Source organism: Ziziphus jujuba, chromosome 7 (assembly GCF_031755915.1).
Source record: "Ziziphus jujuba cultivar Dongzao chromosome 7, ASM3175591v1".
In the NCBI taxonomy this organism is placed as follows: domain Eukaryota; kingdom Viridiplantae; phylum Streptophyta; class Magnoliopsida; order Rosales; family Rhamnaceae; genus Ziziphus; species Ziziphus jujuba.
Genome location: NC_083385.1, coordinates 13,725,589 through 13,747,869, shown reverse-complemented (window position 1 = coordinate 13,747,869; position 22,281 = coordinate 13,725,589). Strand labels below are relative to the sequence as shown.

Genomic DNA, 22,281 nt, shown 5'->3' with positions numbered 1-22,281 from the left:
AACAAGACCTGATAATCCATCTTCTTCAAAGCTTAATAATGAAGAATTCTTCTTTTTGGATTGGTCAGAGAACAGTGGTGATTTCACATGATCAAACAATGAATTATGAAAATAATAATAAAAGTAATATTTCTAACAATTTGAATATTTTTTGATATTTCAAGATAATGAAATTGCATAGATGCAACTAAATTTTTCTCATTGCCAATTTCAGACCACCCCCAAATAAATAAATAAAAAATGAAAGGTATTGGATTCCTAACTCCGGGATTGCTGGCAAAGGACATGAGCCTGATACCCTGTCATATCATGAAATGGATTGCTTCAATGACTCACGCAATTGAAATTGAAAATGTTGATTAAATTTCTTCGTCTTTTTTTTTTTTTTTTTTTTTTGGGGTAAATGATTAAATTTCATTTTGAATGTTTCGAAAGGCTTTGGAACTAAAAAAAACGAATAGTCCACAAAACAGAAATATGCTCTTAAAAATTTTCTTTCATCCGATCAGGAGATTAAAAACGGAATTTACATTATTTCATTCAAAATTAAATGGTTATTTTTAAAAGTTTTTATTTTGATTTTAAATTTTTAAATATTAAAAATTATTTATTTTTAAATATTAAAAATTATTTATTTTTAAATAATTAGTATGTAAAATAAAATAAATTGGTTAATATGGATTATATTTTTGTTGACAGTAATTGTATCACCGTATCTTCTATGATAATATAATAAAATGGGAGATAGTTTTTAAAATTTCAATTCTGATCCACAAAATTGCCAACGAAAATAACTAGTATTAAATATGAATGAGAAAATCATTTTATTTTTTGGGTCCCATATTTAAAAAAAAAAAAAAGTTAAATGGGAGAGGAGGGGATAATCAATGTTCAATATTCAATATTCAGCCTCCAAAGTTACGTGCATTTCTATGCCAAGATTATAGCAATAGAAGTGGCCGGAAAATGACTTCCTAAGGCCATGGTTGAGAGAAGTCAATTGCTTAAAATCTTTAGCTTCAATTTTAATTTCAAATTTTCACAACTACTTTGAAATTTGAATTGGATTGCTCATATCAAAGCAAAATATATACATTTTTTTATTAATAAAAATATATACCACAATTTTTTGTATCAAAAAATAAAATAAAACAAAAGCAGTAAAATCTCAATTAACACCCCTGCAAGTTGGAGGTCGACATGCTTGGAGATGACGGATAAGGACGCCACGTCCGATCTGACTACTACATCTCGATCCTTTATCCTTCGCTCACTCACGCGCCGAATTTCGTGTACAGACCACACGTCCCTTTACCTTTTATTTATTTATTTATTTTTAATCTTTATTTATTGATTTCTTGTTATGGCCTTTCAATAACTTAGAGTCCGACCGCAGGTGCAAACACCATGCCCCAGGCAAATTCTTTGACTTCTTGTTATGTTTACAAATTTTTCTATGGGCTCGAAAGTTGAAACAATTGCAAAATAGTACAAATTATTCGACAACAAAATAAAAATACTACAAAATAGTACAATGCTTTTTTACTTTCTTAAAACATGTTTTTCCAAATGATTGTGAAACGGTGTGTTTGATAATGTAAATGCAATTTTAATTCTTTTTATAAGGTGGCTCACTTTTGTGTGGGTGGATTTTTATCATATATTTTTCAAAGGTGCCTTTGCGTGTGTCGTTGGTGAGTTTGAGGTATGGTTTTAAATAGTTTGAAATCCGGACGGACAGTCGTACCGAAAAATAAAATTATATTTTGTTATTGCAAAGTCCAAGAAAGAAATCTTGTTTGGTGTTGGGTTTTTCCAAAGCATTATGCTTTCAACTTTTTAATCTTCCATTTAATTGTCAAGTACTACCATGAGTGGTCCTAATTGTTTCTCCATCCTCTCAAACTCTCATTCAACAATTCCTTCCTTTGAAATTATATTTACGCCCTTCTTTTTTTTCTTTTTCCTTTTTCTTGAGTCCATACCCTATCTATTAATAATATATATATATATATATATATATATATCTATATGGTAGACTCAAACCAAATCCTTCGTATCACATTCGGCATTTTTTAAAAGAATCGAGATTGCTTATCTTTCTTTCTTTCTTTCTTTTTTTTTTTTAATATATATAAAGGATACCACTTTTTAATATTTTTATTTTGGTAACGAAAACCACTTTTTAATTTGTTTATCAAACACATGTAAATTCTTATTTTTCTTTGCTCTAATTGTATGCAACATTATTGAGTTTATTTTGTTCCATAAATACTGTTTTTAGTGTTGTCTGCGGAAGTACAAGGATCATGCATAATAATAGGATAATTAAACAGCTACTAAATTGGAAAAGCATATTACTTATTTTATTCATAATCAAGTCTTGAGTGCATTTTCAACTCTCTACTCGTTTCCCTATTTCGGATAATGTATTATTTTGGTGTAATTACAATAATGTAAATCAGGTTACACCACTGATTCCTTTAAAACACGATTTAAGTTTGTAGATATATGACATTTAGGTTTAATTTGGATTTATTATAGTTTATAAAAAAAAAACAATTATAAGTGTGCTGCAGAAATAATTAGCTAAAAAATCAATTAAGTGTTTAGTAAATTAATGTTTCACAATTTCTGTATAATTAAAAATCAATATTTTAATATTTGATAAATAGTAATGTTCAATTTCTATTACAATGTATAATAGCTAAAACATATATTATTTATTATCATCTCTATATTTGTAGTATTATATTTTTTTTTATTTCATAACATATATTACTAAATATTTAATACTTTTTTTCACAATTATAGTAAATGTCGATCAAAATGAAAAGAAAAAAAAAACTATGTTAAAATGGAAAAAAAAAAACTATGTTAAATGAGGAAAAAATAAGTAATAAAAAATATTGATTATAAAGTTGTTTAGTAGAATATAAGTAGATCTAGAATGAATGTGATATTAACTTTTTAGTAACGGTTAATATTGGTATTTTAATTATGAATAATTAGTGAAGTTAAAATCAAAATTGGAAAAGCTAATTTTTATTTATTCATTTATTTCAAAAATAGCTACTAGATAAGATAGAATTTGTAAAATCAAAATTTTTAAGTTTTATCAAACACTCAATATAGTTTTAAATTCTTTAACAATTAGTTTTAAAACTTCAAAATCAATTCCAAATGGAATCTTAAGGGGAGTATTTAATGTAAAATTAAATAAATTTAAAATGAATTATAGATTTAAAGAATTTGATAGATTGTTATAGAATTTCATGAATTATATAAAATTTTATAAAAAGCTAATGAAATCTTTGAGGTCAAATTGGATTTTATATTGCCAATTTTTTTTTAAAAAAATTTACTTTTAAAATCTGTTCAAATTTATTAAAATTTTTAGAATTAATGACTTTTTAAATACTTGTATATTTTTAAAAAATTTTACAAAATCTTAATTGAATATATTTGAATTTTAATGAATTTTTATAAAATTTATTAAAATCTAAATTGAATATTATTGAATTTATATGGATTCTTTTAAAATCTACATCAAATACCTCTTAAACTTCTAAACATTTCTAAAATATTTTAGATTTTAAATTGAATATGCCTTCTTAAAAAAATATTGAAAAAAGAAGATTTAAAATAAAAGTTGTTTATTTATTTTTTATTGGTCAAGGAGTTTAAAAAAAAATAAAAATAAAAATTTGACAAACAAACTTAAGTCATATTTGGTATATTTTATATATAAAAAAAAATAAAGGCAATCTGTAAGTGTTTAAACAAATTTTTAGAAGTGTTTCGGACATTGAAAAGAGATTTTAATTAAAACTAATAAAAAATAACTTTTTAATAATCATTTTTTTGAAAAAAAGAAAGTTAGACAAAACATATAGCAGAAATATATTATATTGTACGTGTTTAAATTTTTTTTTTATTATTATCAAATATTTTTATGTTTATATTTTTATAATTTTATAAAAATATTTAATTATAATTAAAAAAAATTTCAAATATATGCAATATAATATATCCCATGTAATAAACATATAGATAAAAATGAGAATAATCTGGCTTATTGAGACATAAACACGCACACATACGCACCTGAGCATTCACTTTTTGACTGTACCTTCCGTGGTCATATATATATTTTTTAATTCCTTAAAAAAAAGAATAAATTCAAAATTGTGTTAAGAGGAAGCTCCGGCTGCACCGCTTACAATGGTTTATGTTTCCTGATCTTGCACCAAACCCTCAATCATTAACACCCTTAAAATACCAAATCTTTTTTTAACCCACTAGTATCTTTTTATTAGAAAACATAATAATAAAAATTAAAAAATAAAAACCCAATAACCAATGGTACCAATCCCACCCTCCTTTCTCTAAACAATTCCGAATGTTTTTCCAAATGAAAGTGAGCAGCATGTGCGTGCCATGCTTAAATACCCGAAAAAATAAAAACTCAAAATACCTATTTTCGTAATTTCATTTTTTTTTTTGGTGGTTGGGAATTTGAATAAAATCGGAAAAAAAAATTAAGAAAAATAAAAAGAAAAGCGAATGTAAAATTGTGATGAAAAGGAATGCAGGCACATTAATATCCACGAAGAAAATAGAAAACGAATCCAACGGTGGAGGGACATCCATCCGCGGAAACACGGAGCCGCTCGCGCCCAAGACTTTGGAATCTCACCCAAAAACACACTCATATTTTCATATATATATATATATATATATTTGCATATTTATTTATTTATTTACTCTCTCTCTCTCTCTCTCTCTCTCTCTCTCTCCCCACTGCCCACATCACATAACACCAGCAACAAACAAATACTCACTTCCCCACCCACCACTTCCCACACACCACTAAACCCCAAAAAAAAAAAGGAAGAAGAGAAAAACCACGGCCTTAACCTAACCATGGTTAACCCTAACCCACTCTCTTCCACATTTATTTATTTCCCTCTTGTCACCCCTTCTCAGCTTAATTTCTGTCTATCAACTCTTTCTATCTTTATTTATCTCTTTCATTCTGTTTCGGGTTTTTTCTTCTGTCCTCTCTTTCTTTCTTTGTTCCTTTTTCTTGCTGCCAAAGATATCCTTGGGTTTTTTGGAATATTTGGATTTTTATTTTCTTTCCATGTGAAGCGGAGACTCTGAGGACGCAGAGTGATAGAGACGAATCATAAAAAATTAAAAAAAAAGTTAAAAGAGAGAGATATGAGTTGCAATGGCTGCCGTGTCCTCAGGAAGGGTTGCAGCGAGTCGTGTATCTTACGGCCTTGTCTGCAGTGGATCGAAACCCCTGAAGCCCAAGGCCACGCCACCGTTTTTGTTGCCAAGTTCTTTGGCCGTGCCGGCCTTATGTCTTTCATCTCCGCCGTTCCTGAGTCTCAGAGACCTGGTTAGTCAGGAATATGAAAATTTGATTTTGGGGAGGCTTTTTTTTTATTTTATTTTATAAATTTTCTGACTGGATGGTTCATGGTTGTTGTTTCAGCTTTGTTTCAGTCTCTGTTGTTCGAAGCGTGTGGACGAACTGTGAACCCTGTGAACGGAGCCGTGGGATTACTTTGGACGGGAAATTGGCACGTGTGCCAGGCGGCGGTTGAAACGGTGCTCCGAGGAGGTACCTTGAGGCCGATGCCGGAACTCCTCGTAGGAAATGGAGGGGGAGGAGCCCCGACTCCGGCCTCCGATGAAGCCTCCGAGGCGGAGGTCACGTGCACGGACATGTGGAAGCTACGAGATCCGAATTCCAACTCTCGGTTCTCGAATTCGCGATCCAGGAACTCGCCAAAGCGCAAGCGATCGGACGAACCAGCTAAGCTGCAGCTGCAAAACCCCGCCGATCTCGATCTCCGTTTGACTCCAACTTTTCCCGGGAAAATCTCCGTCTGTAAAGCCGAGCTCCGGCGGCCGGGTTCGCCGAATTCGGAGGAATCGGTGACGACGACTTGCTTCGAGAGCGGTTTGGCGGATCAGCAGAATGCAAATGGAGGTGAAAGAAAGCTCCTGAACCTGTTCACTTGAGGAAAGCCATGGCCATCTTTATGTCCCCTTTTTTTTTTTTTTTTTCTTTTTTTTGGTTAATTTTATTTTTGTGAATCTGACGTTCACACGGACTAGTCGTATAGTTCCTGTGTAATATTCTTCTGTTTGTACTTTTTTCTTTTTAAAATTTTTGTAAGGTCGGTTTGGGAAAGGACTTTTCCCGGAATATGAATTTCCGGCGAGTTTTTGTAAAATTACCGGCACAGGATTTCTCTCTTTCTTAATCTTTACAAAGAAAAGAGAGAAAGATGATAGTTTGTCGGTGGTTCATTAGCTTTTTTTTTTTTTTTTTTGGGGGGGTCAAATTTCTAGCTAATGACTGTGTGACCAGAATAATTCTTAATTACATCTCTTCTATTCTATATTTTCTAATATGATATAGTTGTAATTTCTTTCTTATACTCTTTTTATTATTGTGTTGTTATTTATTTAAAAGTTTGTACGGTTTTTCTTCCTAACATAAAAGCCTATCCACTTGCAAAATCGCGTTGGCGCTGAGTCAGACTGAAACATAAAAGTCACATACAATATTCGAGTGTGTTTCACTGATATGAAACAGCACTTGAAGACTTAAATAAACGATGTGGTTTTAATAAGTTAAAATTTCTACCACGCCTATTAAACAAAAGCTAAAAAAATAAAAAAATTCAAGTATTTAAGAGTAAGATTATTGTTATTTCATAAGAATGATTAATGATTGTAATTTCATCGGAATTAAGCATCCCTAAAACCTAATAGGAGTTAAAACACTTACAAAGTTACAATTACTTGGAACCTTAGTTTACTAAAACCAATGGTTATATTACACATATTAAGTTGTCCACAATTTTCATTCATTCTATCCCTTTGATCCCATGATGGAGAAATTTTACTTTTATTTCTTGGTTTGATGAATATTTTAAAAAAATAAAGAATGATTTACTATAATGATTTATAGTGAAATACGTGTATCTTGTAGAGGAAAAAAGAAAGCTAATAGGTAAGAGAGATGGGGATTGAGGTTAAATACAAAAAGACAGCTGAGAGAGGAGAGAGAGAGAGAGAAGCGGCTTTTGGAGAGAGGAAAGAGGCGTATAGAGATGGACAAGGTATAATATGAAAGAAGAGGACGTTTTTGGATATAAGAGAGAGAGAGAGAGAGAGAGAGAGAGGGCCCTACCAAGGTTTTTTTTGCAGTTTTATGCGTCTCTTGCTAGTGGCCAATCCTAACCCATGAACCACTACGTTCCCTTCGTCGTCCTTTTTTTTTTTTTTTTTTCTGTCCCTTTTGTTTTTTGGATTCTTTCTTTCTCATAAAAAAAATCCTCCCTTGCCTAATTACATTATTATTCAATTTTAAAATTACGATTTTTTATTGATCTTCTGCATAATTACTTCTTAGTTTTTTTTTTTTGTTAGCACAGAACAGGAGGTCTTTCTGATCCACCTGGGGGATCGCAATAGGGCATTAGGCATCGCCTTCTCCGTTTTCTTGGGGAATGGGTAGGGTCCACTTCATCACCATCACATATTTTACGATATTTTTCGATATATTTGCATATATATATATATATTTATATATATATTTTTTTAAAAATTATTAATTAAAAAAAGAAAGCAGGATAGTGGGAGTAGGAGTGGGGGGTGTGGCAATGGGGTTTCCTGCAATGCTGCGTCTCGCCGCATTTGGCGTGGACCCCACGGAACCTTCTCTCCTCCTTCGGATGTGGCTCCCACCGCCACGTCATCCTCCACCAACTTGCTCTTCGTCCTTGATGTTATCACCCACATTGTCCACCATTTTTGTATGCTACCCTTCAACTTTGTCAATTCTGTGTATCTATCATGACATTTCTTCCCACTACCAATTTCTCAACTTTCATCTTTCACTGTTTGAAAAAATTCCCATACAATCTATTTCACTTAGCTGATCTTTCGTGATTAAAATAATTGCAATTTCAATTTTTTCTTTGGGATGCCATTGGCTTCCTAGCCGGCACTTTTTACTTAATAGCACTATAGTAACCAAATCATTTATTAAAAATATTTTTATATTTTTAATAATATATTAATCTATTATTGATTAATACATTTACATAATTTAATATATATATCTAATTAGACAAGATTTTCTAAGTTTTCAACTTTTTTCATCAATTATGCCTTAAAATGTCCAAATTTAGGTTAAAAAATACAAAAAAATATATTCAATATATAACCAAATGATTAATGAAAGAATTTGTCGTATTGGCTGGGACTCAAAGAAAATTTCGATAATGTGGACTGCCTTAATGGGCTCATTTGGTAAGGTTTATGAGCCACAAAAACTATACATGCGGCTTTTTTAAACGGCTTATAGAGTGCCATTGTTGTATTCCTAATCTTTACGACTGATTAATTAATTAACACATAAGTGATTCTTATCTACTTGGTTGGAAATATATAGTATAATATATATTTTTTTTAAAAAAAAAGGCAGAGAAAGAGGGAGAGGCTTTATTTTTCCTAGAGTTAAGTTAACCCAAGGTTAATTTAATATAATTAAATAAATGCGGAAAAAGCAAAATGTGAGGGTGGTTGGGTTCCCAAAAAGAAATACATTGTGGGCGAGAATATAATATAAAAAAATGGGTGGCCACCAAAAATTATTCTGAAACCAGACGACAAGGCAGAGAAGCTGTGACGCGGATTTCATCAACGCTCACTTTCATTGAATTTCGGCAACAAGCCACAAATTCCAAGCTTCTTGGTGCACACCCAGTTCCATTTTCTTTTAATCATTTTAAATAATAGGCTCCAATTCCAAGTTTTCAAAATATCCAAACTTTGGGTAGTCTTATTTTATTAACTATTGGTCAAAGATAAGAGAGAAACAGTACAGAATTAATGGATAAACCTCTCTGTATTCTCCAACGTTTTCTTGCCAGACAAACACGAGGGATTTTTTTTTATTTTTTATTTTTTGCTTAATTAATAATAGTAATTATAATCATTTATCCGTTATTAAGATAGACTTGGTTATTAATTAAAACTGAAAAGGCTTATAGTAAATGATTAAAAGATGAATAAATCAATAAATTATACGTAAATAAACTAATTAATAGCAATAGAAAAAAGAATAGGTTTATTTTAATTAATTAATTTATTTATAGAAAGTGGAATTGTTTAATAATGGCAAGTTGAGAAGCAAGTTGATGAAAATAGGGCATGGTGAAGCAGTTGATCAATGGAATGAAAGTGATAAGTGGGATGACGTTGGTTGGTGGCCATGTTGTTGGCTTTTGAGATTCGGAATACTGCTCTGCTGGGTTTTGCTCATTGGGTTTTCAACAAATGAAATAAACAATTTGACTGTTTCTTTATTTATTCTTTCCTCTTCGTGACCTTCAATGGGTATCTAGTATCTACTATCTTCTACGACCATAACCTTCTCTGGAGGGTTTAATTTGCATCTTTTTTCTATACGCATGTGGCCCTTCCAGAATTTTTAAAGCCATTTATACATATATACAATATACACCCTTTTATTTTATTTTTTTCGTTTTTCTTTGATGAAAAAAAAAAAAATATATATATATATATATATAAATGTTTGTCCACACAAAATTGCTTTATAACCTCATCTCTATAACATAGAATCACCTGGGCAATAATTAATAACATAGAATTTAATTAGTTTGAAAATGATAAAATCCTAATAACTTAAGCTCATATTTTTCATCATGTTCATCGTAACAATCAAGTATAATTAATCTGAAATGTATCATTAATTAATAGCCTCTATAATTCATATAGCAAAATTATTATTGCAGCTGTACGAGCCCAATTATTTTGGTCCCCCTAAATTATCTATATACATATATACATACTTTTGTCAGGTCAAGAGGAAAAATTATACATAAATAACAGTTGTTGCCTGTTGGTATTATATATTTAGAAGGTCAGGTTTCTTTTTTTTAGCAAAAAAAGAGAAAAAATGTCAGGTTTCCAACAATATTTGTCCAGGGAACATTATGGTCGAGCTCTGGCTCCTACTGAAACAAACAAAGCCAACCCAAAGCAATACTGTAATTAAATATGGATCCAGATTATAGATCTCTCATCACACCTCACAATTTTTATTTTTTTTTTAAATGTACATGATTAATTAGCATCTATCCCTTTCCTAATCTTTAAGTTCATGAAAATATGCCTTTATAAGTAGCATTTCGATTCCAAGAAGAAGTACTTTAGCTCCTATATCCAAGTTTGTGTGTATAGGCAGTAGGCTATAGATCAATAAGACCTTGTTTTTTGAAAATATTTGGGTAATATTTAAAAAGTGCTTATTACTTTTAAAAGCATTTTTAATTAAAATTGGTAAAGAACGGCTCTTTTAAAAAATACTAGAAGTATGCATACTCATTATGTAGCTAGTAAGCTTACCATAAGGCACATAGCTAATTTCTTGTAACTTGTTATTGTTTTCAATTATAAATATAAGCAAAGATAGGCTAAGAAATCTAGGTTCCATTAATCCTTTAAGGGTCCAGATAAAATAATATGTACATTAATTTTTTAAGTTAATTATATTTTGATATTTTTAACATTCAAAATTTTGCAATTCAAAGTTTTAAATTATTGACTTACAAATTTAAACACTTGATTTTTTATTTTATTGCAATTTAAGAATTTTTTATTTTTGATTAAAAATTATATCATATAATTAATTTTCAACTGTATCAAATTGATATATTATAGGTGAACTGTATCATCTTTTTCTAAAAAATAAAGGGTATTAAAGTATCAAATTTCAAAAGTAATTTTAATATTTTTTATTTTAGTATGTTCTAGTTTGAAAATTGTAATAAACTGAAGAATGTAAGACTGAAATTATTAAGTTGAAAAATTAAATATTGAAATTGTAAAATCCAAAAAATTTCAAATAACAAAGTGTAATTAACAAAAATTTTAAAACCGGATAATTTTACTCTACTATAATTCTCAATTCCATGTCCATAAGGATTTCATACAACTATTTAGAGAACTACCTTAGCCGTAATTTGTAAGCATATATTATATATTTGTGTGCCATTTGATCTTAAAGAAGAGTATATATGTATATATATTATATTGGAACGAGCAATTCAAAGTTAGAAATTAAAATTATTATATGAGAAAATAATGATTTTGTTATTAGACTTATGTTATGATATTTAAGTATAGGTAAAACATTTTCAATGAAAATTCTATTAAGATGATATCATTTTCAAATTTTAATATTGACATTGAGTTCCTTAATGCTAATATTAAATTGTTATTGTTAAATTTTAGCATGCATATATATATATATATATATATATATGTATATATATATTAATCTAATGAGAAATTGCAAATATATTTAATTAAATAAGAGAACGGCAAAAATATCATAAACGATACATAGGTCTATAAATCTTTTTCTTTATTTGAAAATACAAAGAATAATTCAGCCAAACAATACATGAACGAGAAGTTTATATATTTGATATGTAAGTATATAATATGCTATAAATTAAAAAATACGAAACAAAAAATATGAATATTAAAATTAATTATTTTTAGTACATATAATAAAAATATAACAATAAGATAATAATAGTTTAATATATTAAAAAATAAAAAAAAAATAGTAGATAATTAAGAGAATAAAATTAAAAAAAATCTTTTCATATACATTTTTTATGTTGTCATAAATGAGAAAAAATAATTAAAATTATTTATTTTTTAGAAATTTTTTTTTCACTTGTGTAGTATGTGTTTTTTTTTTAATTATTTATTTTCCCCAAAAAACATATATTTTTCGTTCATTTAAAATGATATAGAAAACCATTTTTTTAAAAAAAGAAGAAGAAGAAGAAGATGTATTTATGCATACTATTCATTTAATTTTATTTTTATTTTTTTATTCAAAGTTCAAACTAATAGTCTTCCATTTTATCTTTAAATTAGATATGCTTTTAAAAAATTGACACCATCACTTCCGGTATCAAATATAGAATCTCAAATAGTTAAATGACAATGTCGCAATTCAGCACTTTCCAATATTAGAGATAAAAAGGGTGATCAATATATTTTAACATCCTATTGTATGCTCTTAGATATATTTGAATTTGACAAATCGAGGGGGAAAAAACTTATATATATAAATAAAACTTACCTCCCATATTGGATCATCATCAATTTTACCTCTCTTCTATATGATGGCATAAACATTATAGTAAGTTTTTCTTTTCCTCAAGACTCATCGTAAACTGGTTCGGTAATGCTCTAGTATAAGAAGAGATAGCTTTATCAACCTATAGTTGTACCCGTCAACGATGATCTTTCCTGCAATAAGAACTTCATTCATTACCATTTTTAATTAAGCAATAGCACCAAAACAAAAAAAAAACTATTTTCATTAACTTTGGAGCGATTGCTCTATCTTTTGGTTATTTTTCATTTTTTGAGGGGATTATATGTTGTCTTAGTTGTATCAATATAGCTTTAGGAAAATAGACCACAACTTTAATTTTTTTTGGACCCCATTGCCACCAACGCGTGCACATGTCAAGAATTGTAAATGCAACACGGACTTTGATAATCAATTGTAATTAAGATTCCACATTATTAATCTTCTAAATTGGGATGGCTTATAATTAAAATATGAACATAAAATTTTACCATGCAACCACAAGAAAATAAAATTGATATGGTGATTATGACATTAAAATAATAATAATAATTATTATTATTATTATTTACCGATAAAACAAGTAAGGATATTTGCCATTTACATTAAAGGTCCTTCTTGTTTTTTTTTTTTTAAAAAAAAAAAAAAAAAAGTAAATTTGCGCACAACGACGGCGTACGGCAGGAGAGGAAACGTGATGGGAGATGGACACGTGTTCCAAAGTGTGTGGAAGGAAAGACGGTTGAAGGACCCGGGTTTTGAATCGGGTAAAAAGAAGCCGACACAGGAAGGCCTGTGGGGCTGGCAGCCTGAGAAAGTCACGTGACTACACCCCAACTGGGCGGAAAAATCTGGAGCTAATCCACGCGCCGATTCGTTGACCATCCGGACTTCACTCGCTCCCAGTGGTACCAGCTGAGCTGGTGCCACCGATGCACCCAAGATTTTCTCCAGACTATGGGGAGAGGAGAGGGTTAGGTTTATCCATAGGATGACGTCATAAGAATGTTTTTTTTTTTTTTTCCTATTTTTCTGGCATGTGATTAAGTCAGAGCTGTCTCGCTTCCCTTGGTTGCTCTCTCATCCTGATCAAGTACGCAACTATGCACTGTATACGTTTACGGTTAAGAGGATTTTCCACAAATTGTATGGTCCACAACACATCATCATGACCCCACCATGTCTATCCCTTTATGCTTTTGAGTCTTTGGACAATCGTTCCCTTGCTAACCCAACCAATTAAAAAAAAATAAAAAATAAAAAATCTTCTGATAAGATTTTGACGTATATTTATTGACAAATCCCAATTGCTCAGGTACACCGTACACGTACACCCTTATAGTTTTGCTTAATGTCCACTTTTTTGTTTAATTACCTTATGGCATGCTTTTGACTGGTTTATCTCCAAAACTGGTTTATGTTTTTTTAATGCTTCTTAATCATTCTCAATTTGAAGCTCCAGTCTTTTCTATACCATGGTTATAATGAATATAGACAATAACACTAAAATAAGATATTGCTAAAACAGTTTCACATTGACCTCATCCATGTTTGCTTAAACGAAAAAATGAAAGGAAGATTGCAATTTTGGACCTCATATCTTCAATTTATGATTTATTACAATTTGGTTTAATTGGATTTATGACAAACAAAAGCTAATAGATTTCCACAGGAAGACCACATAGAGTTTGATGGTATAGCTGTTAATCATTTTTAGATGAACATATAACCAGACCACATTGAAGCAGATTATAATTGAGAGTTTGAGAATTGAAAATACAATGTCTAACATTAAAAGGTCCTAAATTTTATCAACTAAAAGAAAAAAACAATCGAGAATATGTTAACTAAAAGCATTAAACAGCTTGACCAAAACAAATATTATAACACAAAAAAGAAAAAAACTTTATTAGTATAGCTAATTTGGTTTTTGAATATTGTTATTTGCCAACATTTTTTTATCACGCTTATATATATAGTGACATAACGCTACTTTTCTGAATTCCTTTTAAAAATATATATATATATATATATATATATATACACACACAAAATAACGTTATTTTAGATATCTCAGGTAACGAGGTCAATCAAGAAGATCATTTTTAGACATATCAGCCCACAAAACACGTCGTGCTTTGAATCGGTCCCTTGGGTTTAGGCCCATGGGCTACACATAGAGGTAAACATCCACTTATATTTTTCAAGTGGCATTCCATTTGATAATTTTATCTTTTCATCTTCAATACAGTAATTCCTATTATAAAAAAAAAAAAAGCAAAAAGAAAGTAATTCCTAATGTTATTTTTGTAATTCCTAATATTATTAGTAAAATAGCTAAGAAAGCAATAAATTGGACTTCAAAATGAGAAAGATAGAATGTTCATAACATCAAATTATAACAGTTTAAAAGAAATTAAGAAAGATTTTAGTGGAGTTCAGAATATAAATTAAATATATCATACCCTTTTACATTTTTTTTTTTTGGTTCTAATATGATCCTATGAATGTTTTCTCAACCCTAAATAAAAGAAAATAACAAGTTATTCGACACTATAATATTGTTTCAAAAAGAGAAAAGAGAGATGAATTTATTAAAATACATCATAAAGTACAGATATAGATTTTATAAGTAACTCCTAAATTTTATAGTTTTTATTCAAAGACAAAATAAATGGGTAATATTTTAATCAAACCAGGGGATAATATTTTATTTAAGTTATTGGTTTTCTTAGTCATGTATAGGCATGTGCTTATTGAGAACAACCCTTAATATTTAATAACAAAATGAGTTGGGCTTAAACAAAATATCTTTAACTTAAAGCAACCTAGCTTGCGTGTCAGATAGACAACCAATCAATATGCCATACCTACTCTCTTCGTGACGTGACCCAAAAACTGCCCAATTTTTCTACATGGTGAGCAAGATGTGAATTATTATATACCTTTTGATGAGGAATTTTAATTGTATTATTGTATTTATATTTTCACAGATAAACAAAAATAATTTTGTCTCACCGTAGAGTTTTTTTTTTTTTTTTCCTCTTGGTAAAATTATTATGGTCGAGTTTCACTTTCCATTATTAAATTCTTATATAGAGACTCGAACTTGGTGATTTTAAAAAGATAGATTTACACCCGGACTCTTACAAAACTAACAAATTATCAAGGTTTTTCAGTCCCAAAGCACAACAATTGAAGATTCAAAAGGAATAAGAACCAAAAAAAAAAAAAAAAAAAAAAAAAAACAACAGTAGAAGAAATATAGTTGTTATTGTCGGTGATAAATGACCCATAAAACCATTGTTAGCATGGTACTTGATAACTGGTATTATTTAACAGTAATATAATTTATAGGTATTAAAATATTTATCAAATTTATTTATCAATGAAATATATTAAAATATTATTGATTGATATATTTATATAATTTAAATATAAAAAAAAAATCTTTAAATTAATAAGTAAATTTTAAAAATAAACTAATTAAATGTAACTATATTATCTGCCACATTATTTGATAAATATTTTGATAACTCTAATATGATTGATTATTTAATTATGTGTTGATTTTTTATTTTGAAACCTTAATTTGAAAAGATAAACCTTTTTTTAAATAGTTATTTAAATTATCAAATAATATATGAATTATATTAATTATTGTCACTAACAATGAAAATAACATTTTATATTGTATACAAATTAAAGATGAGAGTAATTTTTCTTTTTTAGACTCTAATAACCACCAATCATCTATTTGTATCATAGAGACTTGCATTCAAAGATATAAATACAAAGAACATTGTTATTTATCAATAGTGATGATAATCATAAGTGAATTATTATTGAAATGCCAATTACTATTTAGCTATATTTTGTTATTTATTGATTTTTTTAGAAAATATGATATGGAAATTAAACCTTTTAAGGCAGCCGTTTCCAATGGCAATATGAATTTATTAGCGATGGTTATCGCCATTATTGATAATCATCATTGTATTAACAATCATCCTTAATAGACAAGAATTTTAATATTGGAAACCAAAGAAGAAAGGAGAATTTCACCCAAATTCGACTTAACTTAAAACCTGAAGGAGAAAAATAAATGGTTGGTAACTTAATAACTTCATTTAAAGTTTCGGACTGGTGGGACTATTAATAATCTTACTTAAATACATAAACTAATATATTTTTCTAATAAAATAATAGTGCCCGATGAGTATATAAATTATCACTTTGGGACAGTCCTCTTTGCCATGACCGATAACAATAACACATAAATCATGAGTTTAAGGCAAGATTATGAAATCTATTTCCCAAAAATATAAGTAAATAAATAAATAAAAGGCACTTGGTTATGAAATCTCCATCCCTAATTATTAAAAAAAAAAATGAATATAAAAATTAGTAATTGATTAAATACGCAAAGGAAATGATATATTTTAAGTACTTTTTTAAGTGATAATTTCAAATTTTCCAAATCAGCTCTCTCTCAAAATACTGAAAATATGTACTAAAGTCATTTACTTTTTGTTTATACCTAAATGCAACTCAATCTCATCCTTTTTTTATTTTTTATTTTTTTAATATCAAATAGTTAATTGAAATTGCTACTTTTTTTTTTTTTGGGTGAAATAAGACAAAAAAAGTGTTTTATCCCCCAAAAAAAAAAAATTAAATAAAAAAGAAAACATTGCTACTGCTTAAAAGGTTTTTCTTTTGGCCCAACAGTTGATAAAAACACAATCATTTTTTTTATTTTTTTTTATTTTTTTTTATCGTTGCAGGATTAACATATATTTATAAGTCATACAGTTATTGCTAACAGAAACCCAAAAAAATAAAAATAAAATTTTAAGTCATGAATTTATCTTTGATAAAAAGTAATACATATATATATATATATGCATGTAAAAAAACATAAAACACTTTTTAAATAATAAAATATTCAATTATCAATAAATTAATAAATTATTCAGTATAATAAATAAATAACCCCTCTAAAGTACTATTTTTTTCTTCTTCTTCTTTTTTTTTTTTTTTAAGTTCCAGGAGTATTATTTTATAGGGATTTTACTGTAATATATTCTGGAAAAATATTTTAATCACGTTTATTATGTTTGCCAATATCTGGCCCACTAAAATGGTTGAATAATTTCTTCTCAATATTGATCTTTACCCTTACTTTTTTTAGAGAACGTATTAAAATTGAAAGCAATTAACCCAATATTCTTCTCATTTCTTCATTTACTTTTTCATTATGGTTCTCCATTTCAATGCCGTACCACGTATCGAAAATTTGAGAGTTTTGTTGATATGTGAAGGAACAAAACATGTATCGTCATGTCTATTAATTTCACCTTATAACATAAACGTAAACAAAACGAAAATTTTATAAAACTCCAGGTAAGAGGCGGAAAAAAAGAATATTTAATATGAATAAATAAATATAGTTTTTTTTTTTGGTAATTAAATAAACAAATATAGATATCACATAGGATGATTAGGAACCATCCAAGAGGCTAACTTCCTATTTATGGAAATATTTCTTTTTTTGTCTTCTAAGTTATCAATTCCGAGAAAATTATTTTCCTTAAAAGTAGATTGAATTTTGTTGTAATCTTGGAACGTCTCGAATTGATATTGAATTTTGCTTCATTATCTCCTATCTAACAAAAAGGCCTCCATCTTTCAAATTATGCAAATATGTACATCCTTTCTCAGCTTAATTATCCAATTTAAGTACAAAATATCCAAATGTTGACAAACTATAACCACTAAATTTATTTATCTGGTTCACAAGCAAAATCTCACCGAATGATTCCACCAAACGATAGATCCAACTTATTAGAGAAGGCTCCACGTACGTTGGGGATTGCTACCAAATTAAGATTTTCGTTATCTATAACTTTAGTGTGAAAAATATGGTAAAAATTCCATATGTCAACGGTACATCTATCTGATATATAAGACATATATCGGATCATTGTGACATATAGTATCTAGATACAACTAATTCTCCAGCATTGGTCCATGTCCATGGAGTAATCCTATATTTTCATCTTATAAAATGCAAGTCTCATCTGTTGCTTGGGTGACTTCAAAATAAGAAAATGTCCATAATATCAAATTATAACAATTTAAATGTAAAATAAGAAATATTTTAGTGGGCTTTATGTGGATGACATGATCTGCTATCTTCATTAATAGCTTTCAGTCCTCCTACTATTTTACATTTTTTTTTTCCCAAAAAAACTAAAAAAAAATCTAACCGGATCGTTTGGCATTTTGTCAAGTTTAAATGGAAGAAATATTAAGTTATTGGATACTATATATAATCTTGTTTCAAGAAAGAAAATATATGCTTTATAAAGTACAGATATAGATAACAAACGAGTAATATTTCAATTAAGTCGTTGATTTTTTGGTCATGTATAGATATGTGTTTTATTGAGAACTGCCCTTGATTTTTTAATACCAAAATGAGTTAGGCTTTTAAACTAAAAATTTTAGCAACCCAGCTTGCGTGTCAAATAGAAAAGTACCCACCTATACACCTATTTTCATACCTACTCTATAGCCGACGTGACGCAAAACCGCCCAATTTTCAGGTCTAGATACATGTCTGGCCTTTGAACTTTTAAATCTTTTTCTACGTGGTGATTAAGATATGAATTATAATATACCTTTTAATGAGAAATTTCAATCCTATTTATATTTTCGCATATAAACTAAAATAAATTTGTATTATCGCATAGTTTCACTTTCATATATAAAACTTATAAGTTGTGACTTGAACTCAATGACTATGGAAAGATAAACTATGCCCTGTTAAATTACCATTTTTACATTAAGTTTAAATGGTTAGGAAATGGATTCGATATGTATATTTAACTTAGGGTTTAATATTTAGTCCCAAAGCACATGCAAAAATTGAAGATTCAAGTAACAAAAAAGAAAAATAAAAAAAGACAACAATATTTGAAGGAACTACGAGGTGTAATATTCGGAAATTGTTGTTATTGTTGTTGTTTTTGTTTTATTTATATATTTATTTTTCCTACAACAAAGCACCAATTATCTTCTCTGTACCATAGAAATTTGCATTCAAAGATGACATATATACATAAATACAAAATGGCAGAACAACAAAGCTTTCATTGATTAAACAAATAATAGACAACTGCATTAGATGCCAACACGTAATTCATGCTTGTCATTAATTTGCTTTACTAATATTCCATGTCTATTAAAGAAGAATAAACAACAAGCTCTTATTACGTAATGATTGGGTGGCTGTTTTGGCTTAATACCATATAACTCCATCAAACAACTAGAACTGAAAATTGAATTTATAAATATTAATGGGATTGTCCTTTTTCCGTAGCTCAACATTCGAAGTTGGTGTCTCTGTATCTTTGGCTTCCATACGTTTTGGGTGCATGATTTCCCTCACCTTAATTTTAAATTAGTTAATAATAATCCTAAACCAGTGTGCCTTTGTATAATGCAAAATTTAAAACAAAAAAACAACTGCTTTATCAGTTAGGTATCTCAAAGCACATGCTTTACATTCCTTACTTTCATGCTTAAGCCCCTTTATGTTTTTTATGTTGTCTTAAGCTTAAAAGAAAACCAAAAGAGACCATGGATGGCAGAGAATTCCCTTTTGAGAAACTCCAAAACATGCTTCATGTATTTTGCCATGGTCCATATGTCCTCTAGTTCTTGTATCTAAAAGTTTTAGGAATCCACCTCAAAATTCTCTCACATGGACTTATTAAAATCCATTCCTTTTAACTTACTTGATTCTCTTTATGTGCTTTCCATGGATTCTTCTTTTAGGGTGTGCATGTGTTTTGCAACTCTGGAAAAACAGAAAAAAAAAAAAAAAAATTCAAAATACCATAACAAAGAAAAGGTGACCAAAAAAGTGAGTCATTTTTCTCAATTTAAATTTAGTTAACACTATTCATTTCCACTTTAAACAGTAGCTTGGCATAAAAACCCAATTTGGGAAACAAAACAACAACATAAAACTTTTTTGCTACTTTGGTGACTTATATTTGGTTTGGTAACAAAAACAGGGCCGTATTACTTTTTGTTACTTTATATATATATATATATCAAAACCCAAGTGCATATGAATTTCATATTCTTTTTGTGATGCTTAAAGAAGAAAAATGTGGGCCCAAACAAAGATTTTGAAATCCTATACGAACCAGTTTAAGTTGAACGGCCAGAAAAATGGTAGTAGTACTGCATGCTCAATCTGCGAAAATGCTACAAAAGAATCCATTATATGAATGAACAACGGAGGGGAAAAAAGCACAAACTAGGTGAAAAAGAGAAAAAAGAGATGGTACATAAATCACAAAATGGTTTTTGAGATTAAAAAAGGTGAAGAACATTGAGTTGTCATTTTTTGTTTTTGGGGTATCTGGATTGAGTAGTCTATTTGAGGTGGGGTTGAGATTAATAGGAGGGAAACCAGTCCTTGAATAAGGGAACAAAAAATAAAGAAACTATATCACGTGCAGTATGCAGAGAACCACATTAGAGAGCATATATATTTTTATATCCACACATGTATATATATTTATATGTATGTATGTGTGTGTTTATGCATTTATATCTGGAAAATATATATGTGTATGTGAATGGACCCGTTACAAAGACGTGCCCTTCACATGTTATTCTCATATATTAGATTCCTTCTTCTTGCTACACTCAAATCTGCAGCAAAGTATCCAAGAACTGGTCCTGGATAAGATTGTATATCACAAATTTGAATAAGCAAAAAAAAAAAAAAAAAAAAAAAAAAAAATGAAATGAAAAAACTTTTGTCAAAGATGAAAAAGAGAATGATTGAAGAGCGTAAAATTTATGCATTCCTCAGAAAGCATCGTGTGGGGATTAGTAAACTTGTTGTACATGTGCTGATGAAAATACTAAAACTTCAAAACCACACAAAAAAAAAAAAAATAAAAAAAAAAGAGGAAAAAAAAAAAAAAAAAGAGTAAAATATGAAAGGGACAGAACCAGAATGAAAAAATACCCTCTAATAAACTCCTATCATGAAGTTATTATTTTATAGATTATTAAGAAATGCATGCTTAACCCAGAAAGCTAGCTCTACTGTTAATCACTTGGATTTGTCTTGTTCTTTTTAAATCATTATCAGTTATTTATTTATTTATTTAATAGGGTGATTTGCTTTTGTTCTGTGTGGTGTGTTAAATTTCTTTTTTGATGAATGGTGTGTTTAATTTCTTATTATTGCTAATGTACTTTGCTATATGCTCTTGACTTTCAATTTAGTTATGCGTCCTCGTCTAATACGTACTCTGTTTTAAATACAAACAAAACTGAAGGTAAGAGAGAGAGAGAGAGTAGGCCAGGGGACCCTCTCCATAAGACAAAGGAATGGTCATTGTCGAATTAGCCAATGAGCTAGGCATAGCCACTACTCTTTCAATAATAGTATTATCTTCCTATCTCGTTATCTCTCATTAAATGGAGACATGGGCTAATAATAAACTGCATATATTACACATGGAGTCCAAATCCAAAACCTTATACACCTAACCGATACATCACTATCATAGTATAACAATTTGTTAAAAAAAAAACATTCAATAATTATTTTTAGGAAGTCTGCGTATTCTATTTTAATATTGTATGTAATTATTGAACAAATATGGTGACTATTACATATAATTCTTTATCAAGATGAAGAGGCAGAAAAGGGACTATTTTTTTGGATATAAGTAGAAAAAAATAAAAAGAATGCAATCATAGAGCTAGTGTAACAGAGGAGGGAGATATGGAAAAACAGTGCATAAGAATGATTTGTTCATGATATGAGATCATGCTGCCCGTGATGAGTATAAAGCGAGTGAGCCAAAGCTTAACTGCCACCAATCACCCTCCCCTTTTCCCATTACATGCCAAAATCACAACTCCCACATAAAGACAACCCCATGGCCGGCTACCTCACATGCCACCAAAATCCAACACAACACCAAAAAAATGAAAAATAATAT

The 22,281-nt window shown here is 29.0% G+C and overlaps 1 protein-coding gene across 1 annotated transcript; it reads left to right on the top strand.

The window, feature by feature from the left end:
• Positions 1–4,886: 4,886 nt before the first annotated feature.
• LOC107424931 (LOB domain-containing protein 38) lies at positions 4,887–6,459 on the top strand. The gene is made up of 2 exons (XM_016034826.4): positions 4,887–5,410; positions 5,507–6,459. Exons 1-2 carry the CDS (start codon positions 5,227–5,229, stop codon positions 6,037–6,039), a joined length of 717 nt encoding a protein of 238 aa, XP_015890312.2. The 5' UTR covers positions 4,887–5,226; the 3' UTR covers positions 6,040–6,459.
• Positions 6,460–22,281: the final 15,822 nt, after the last annotated feature.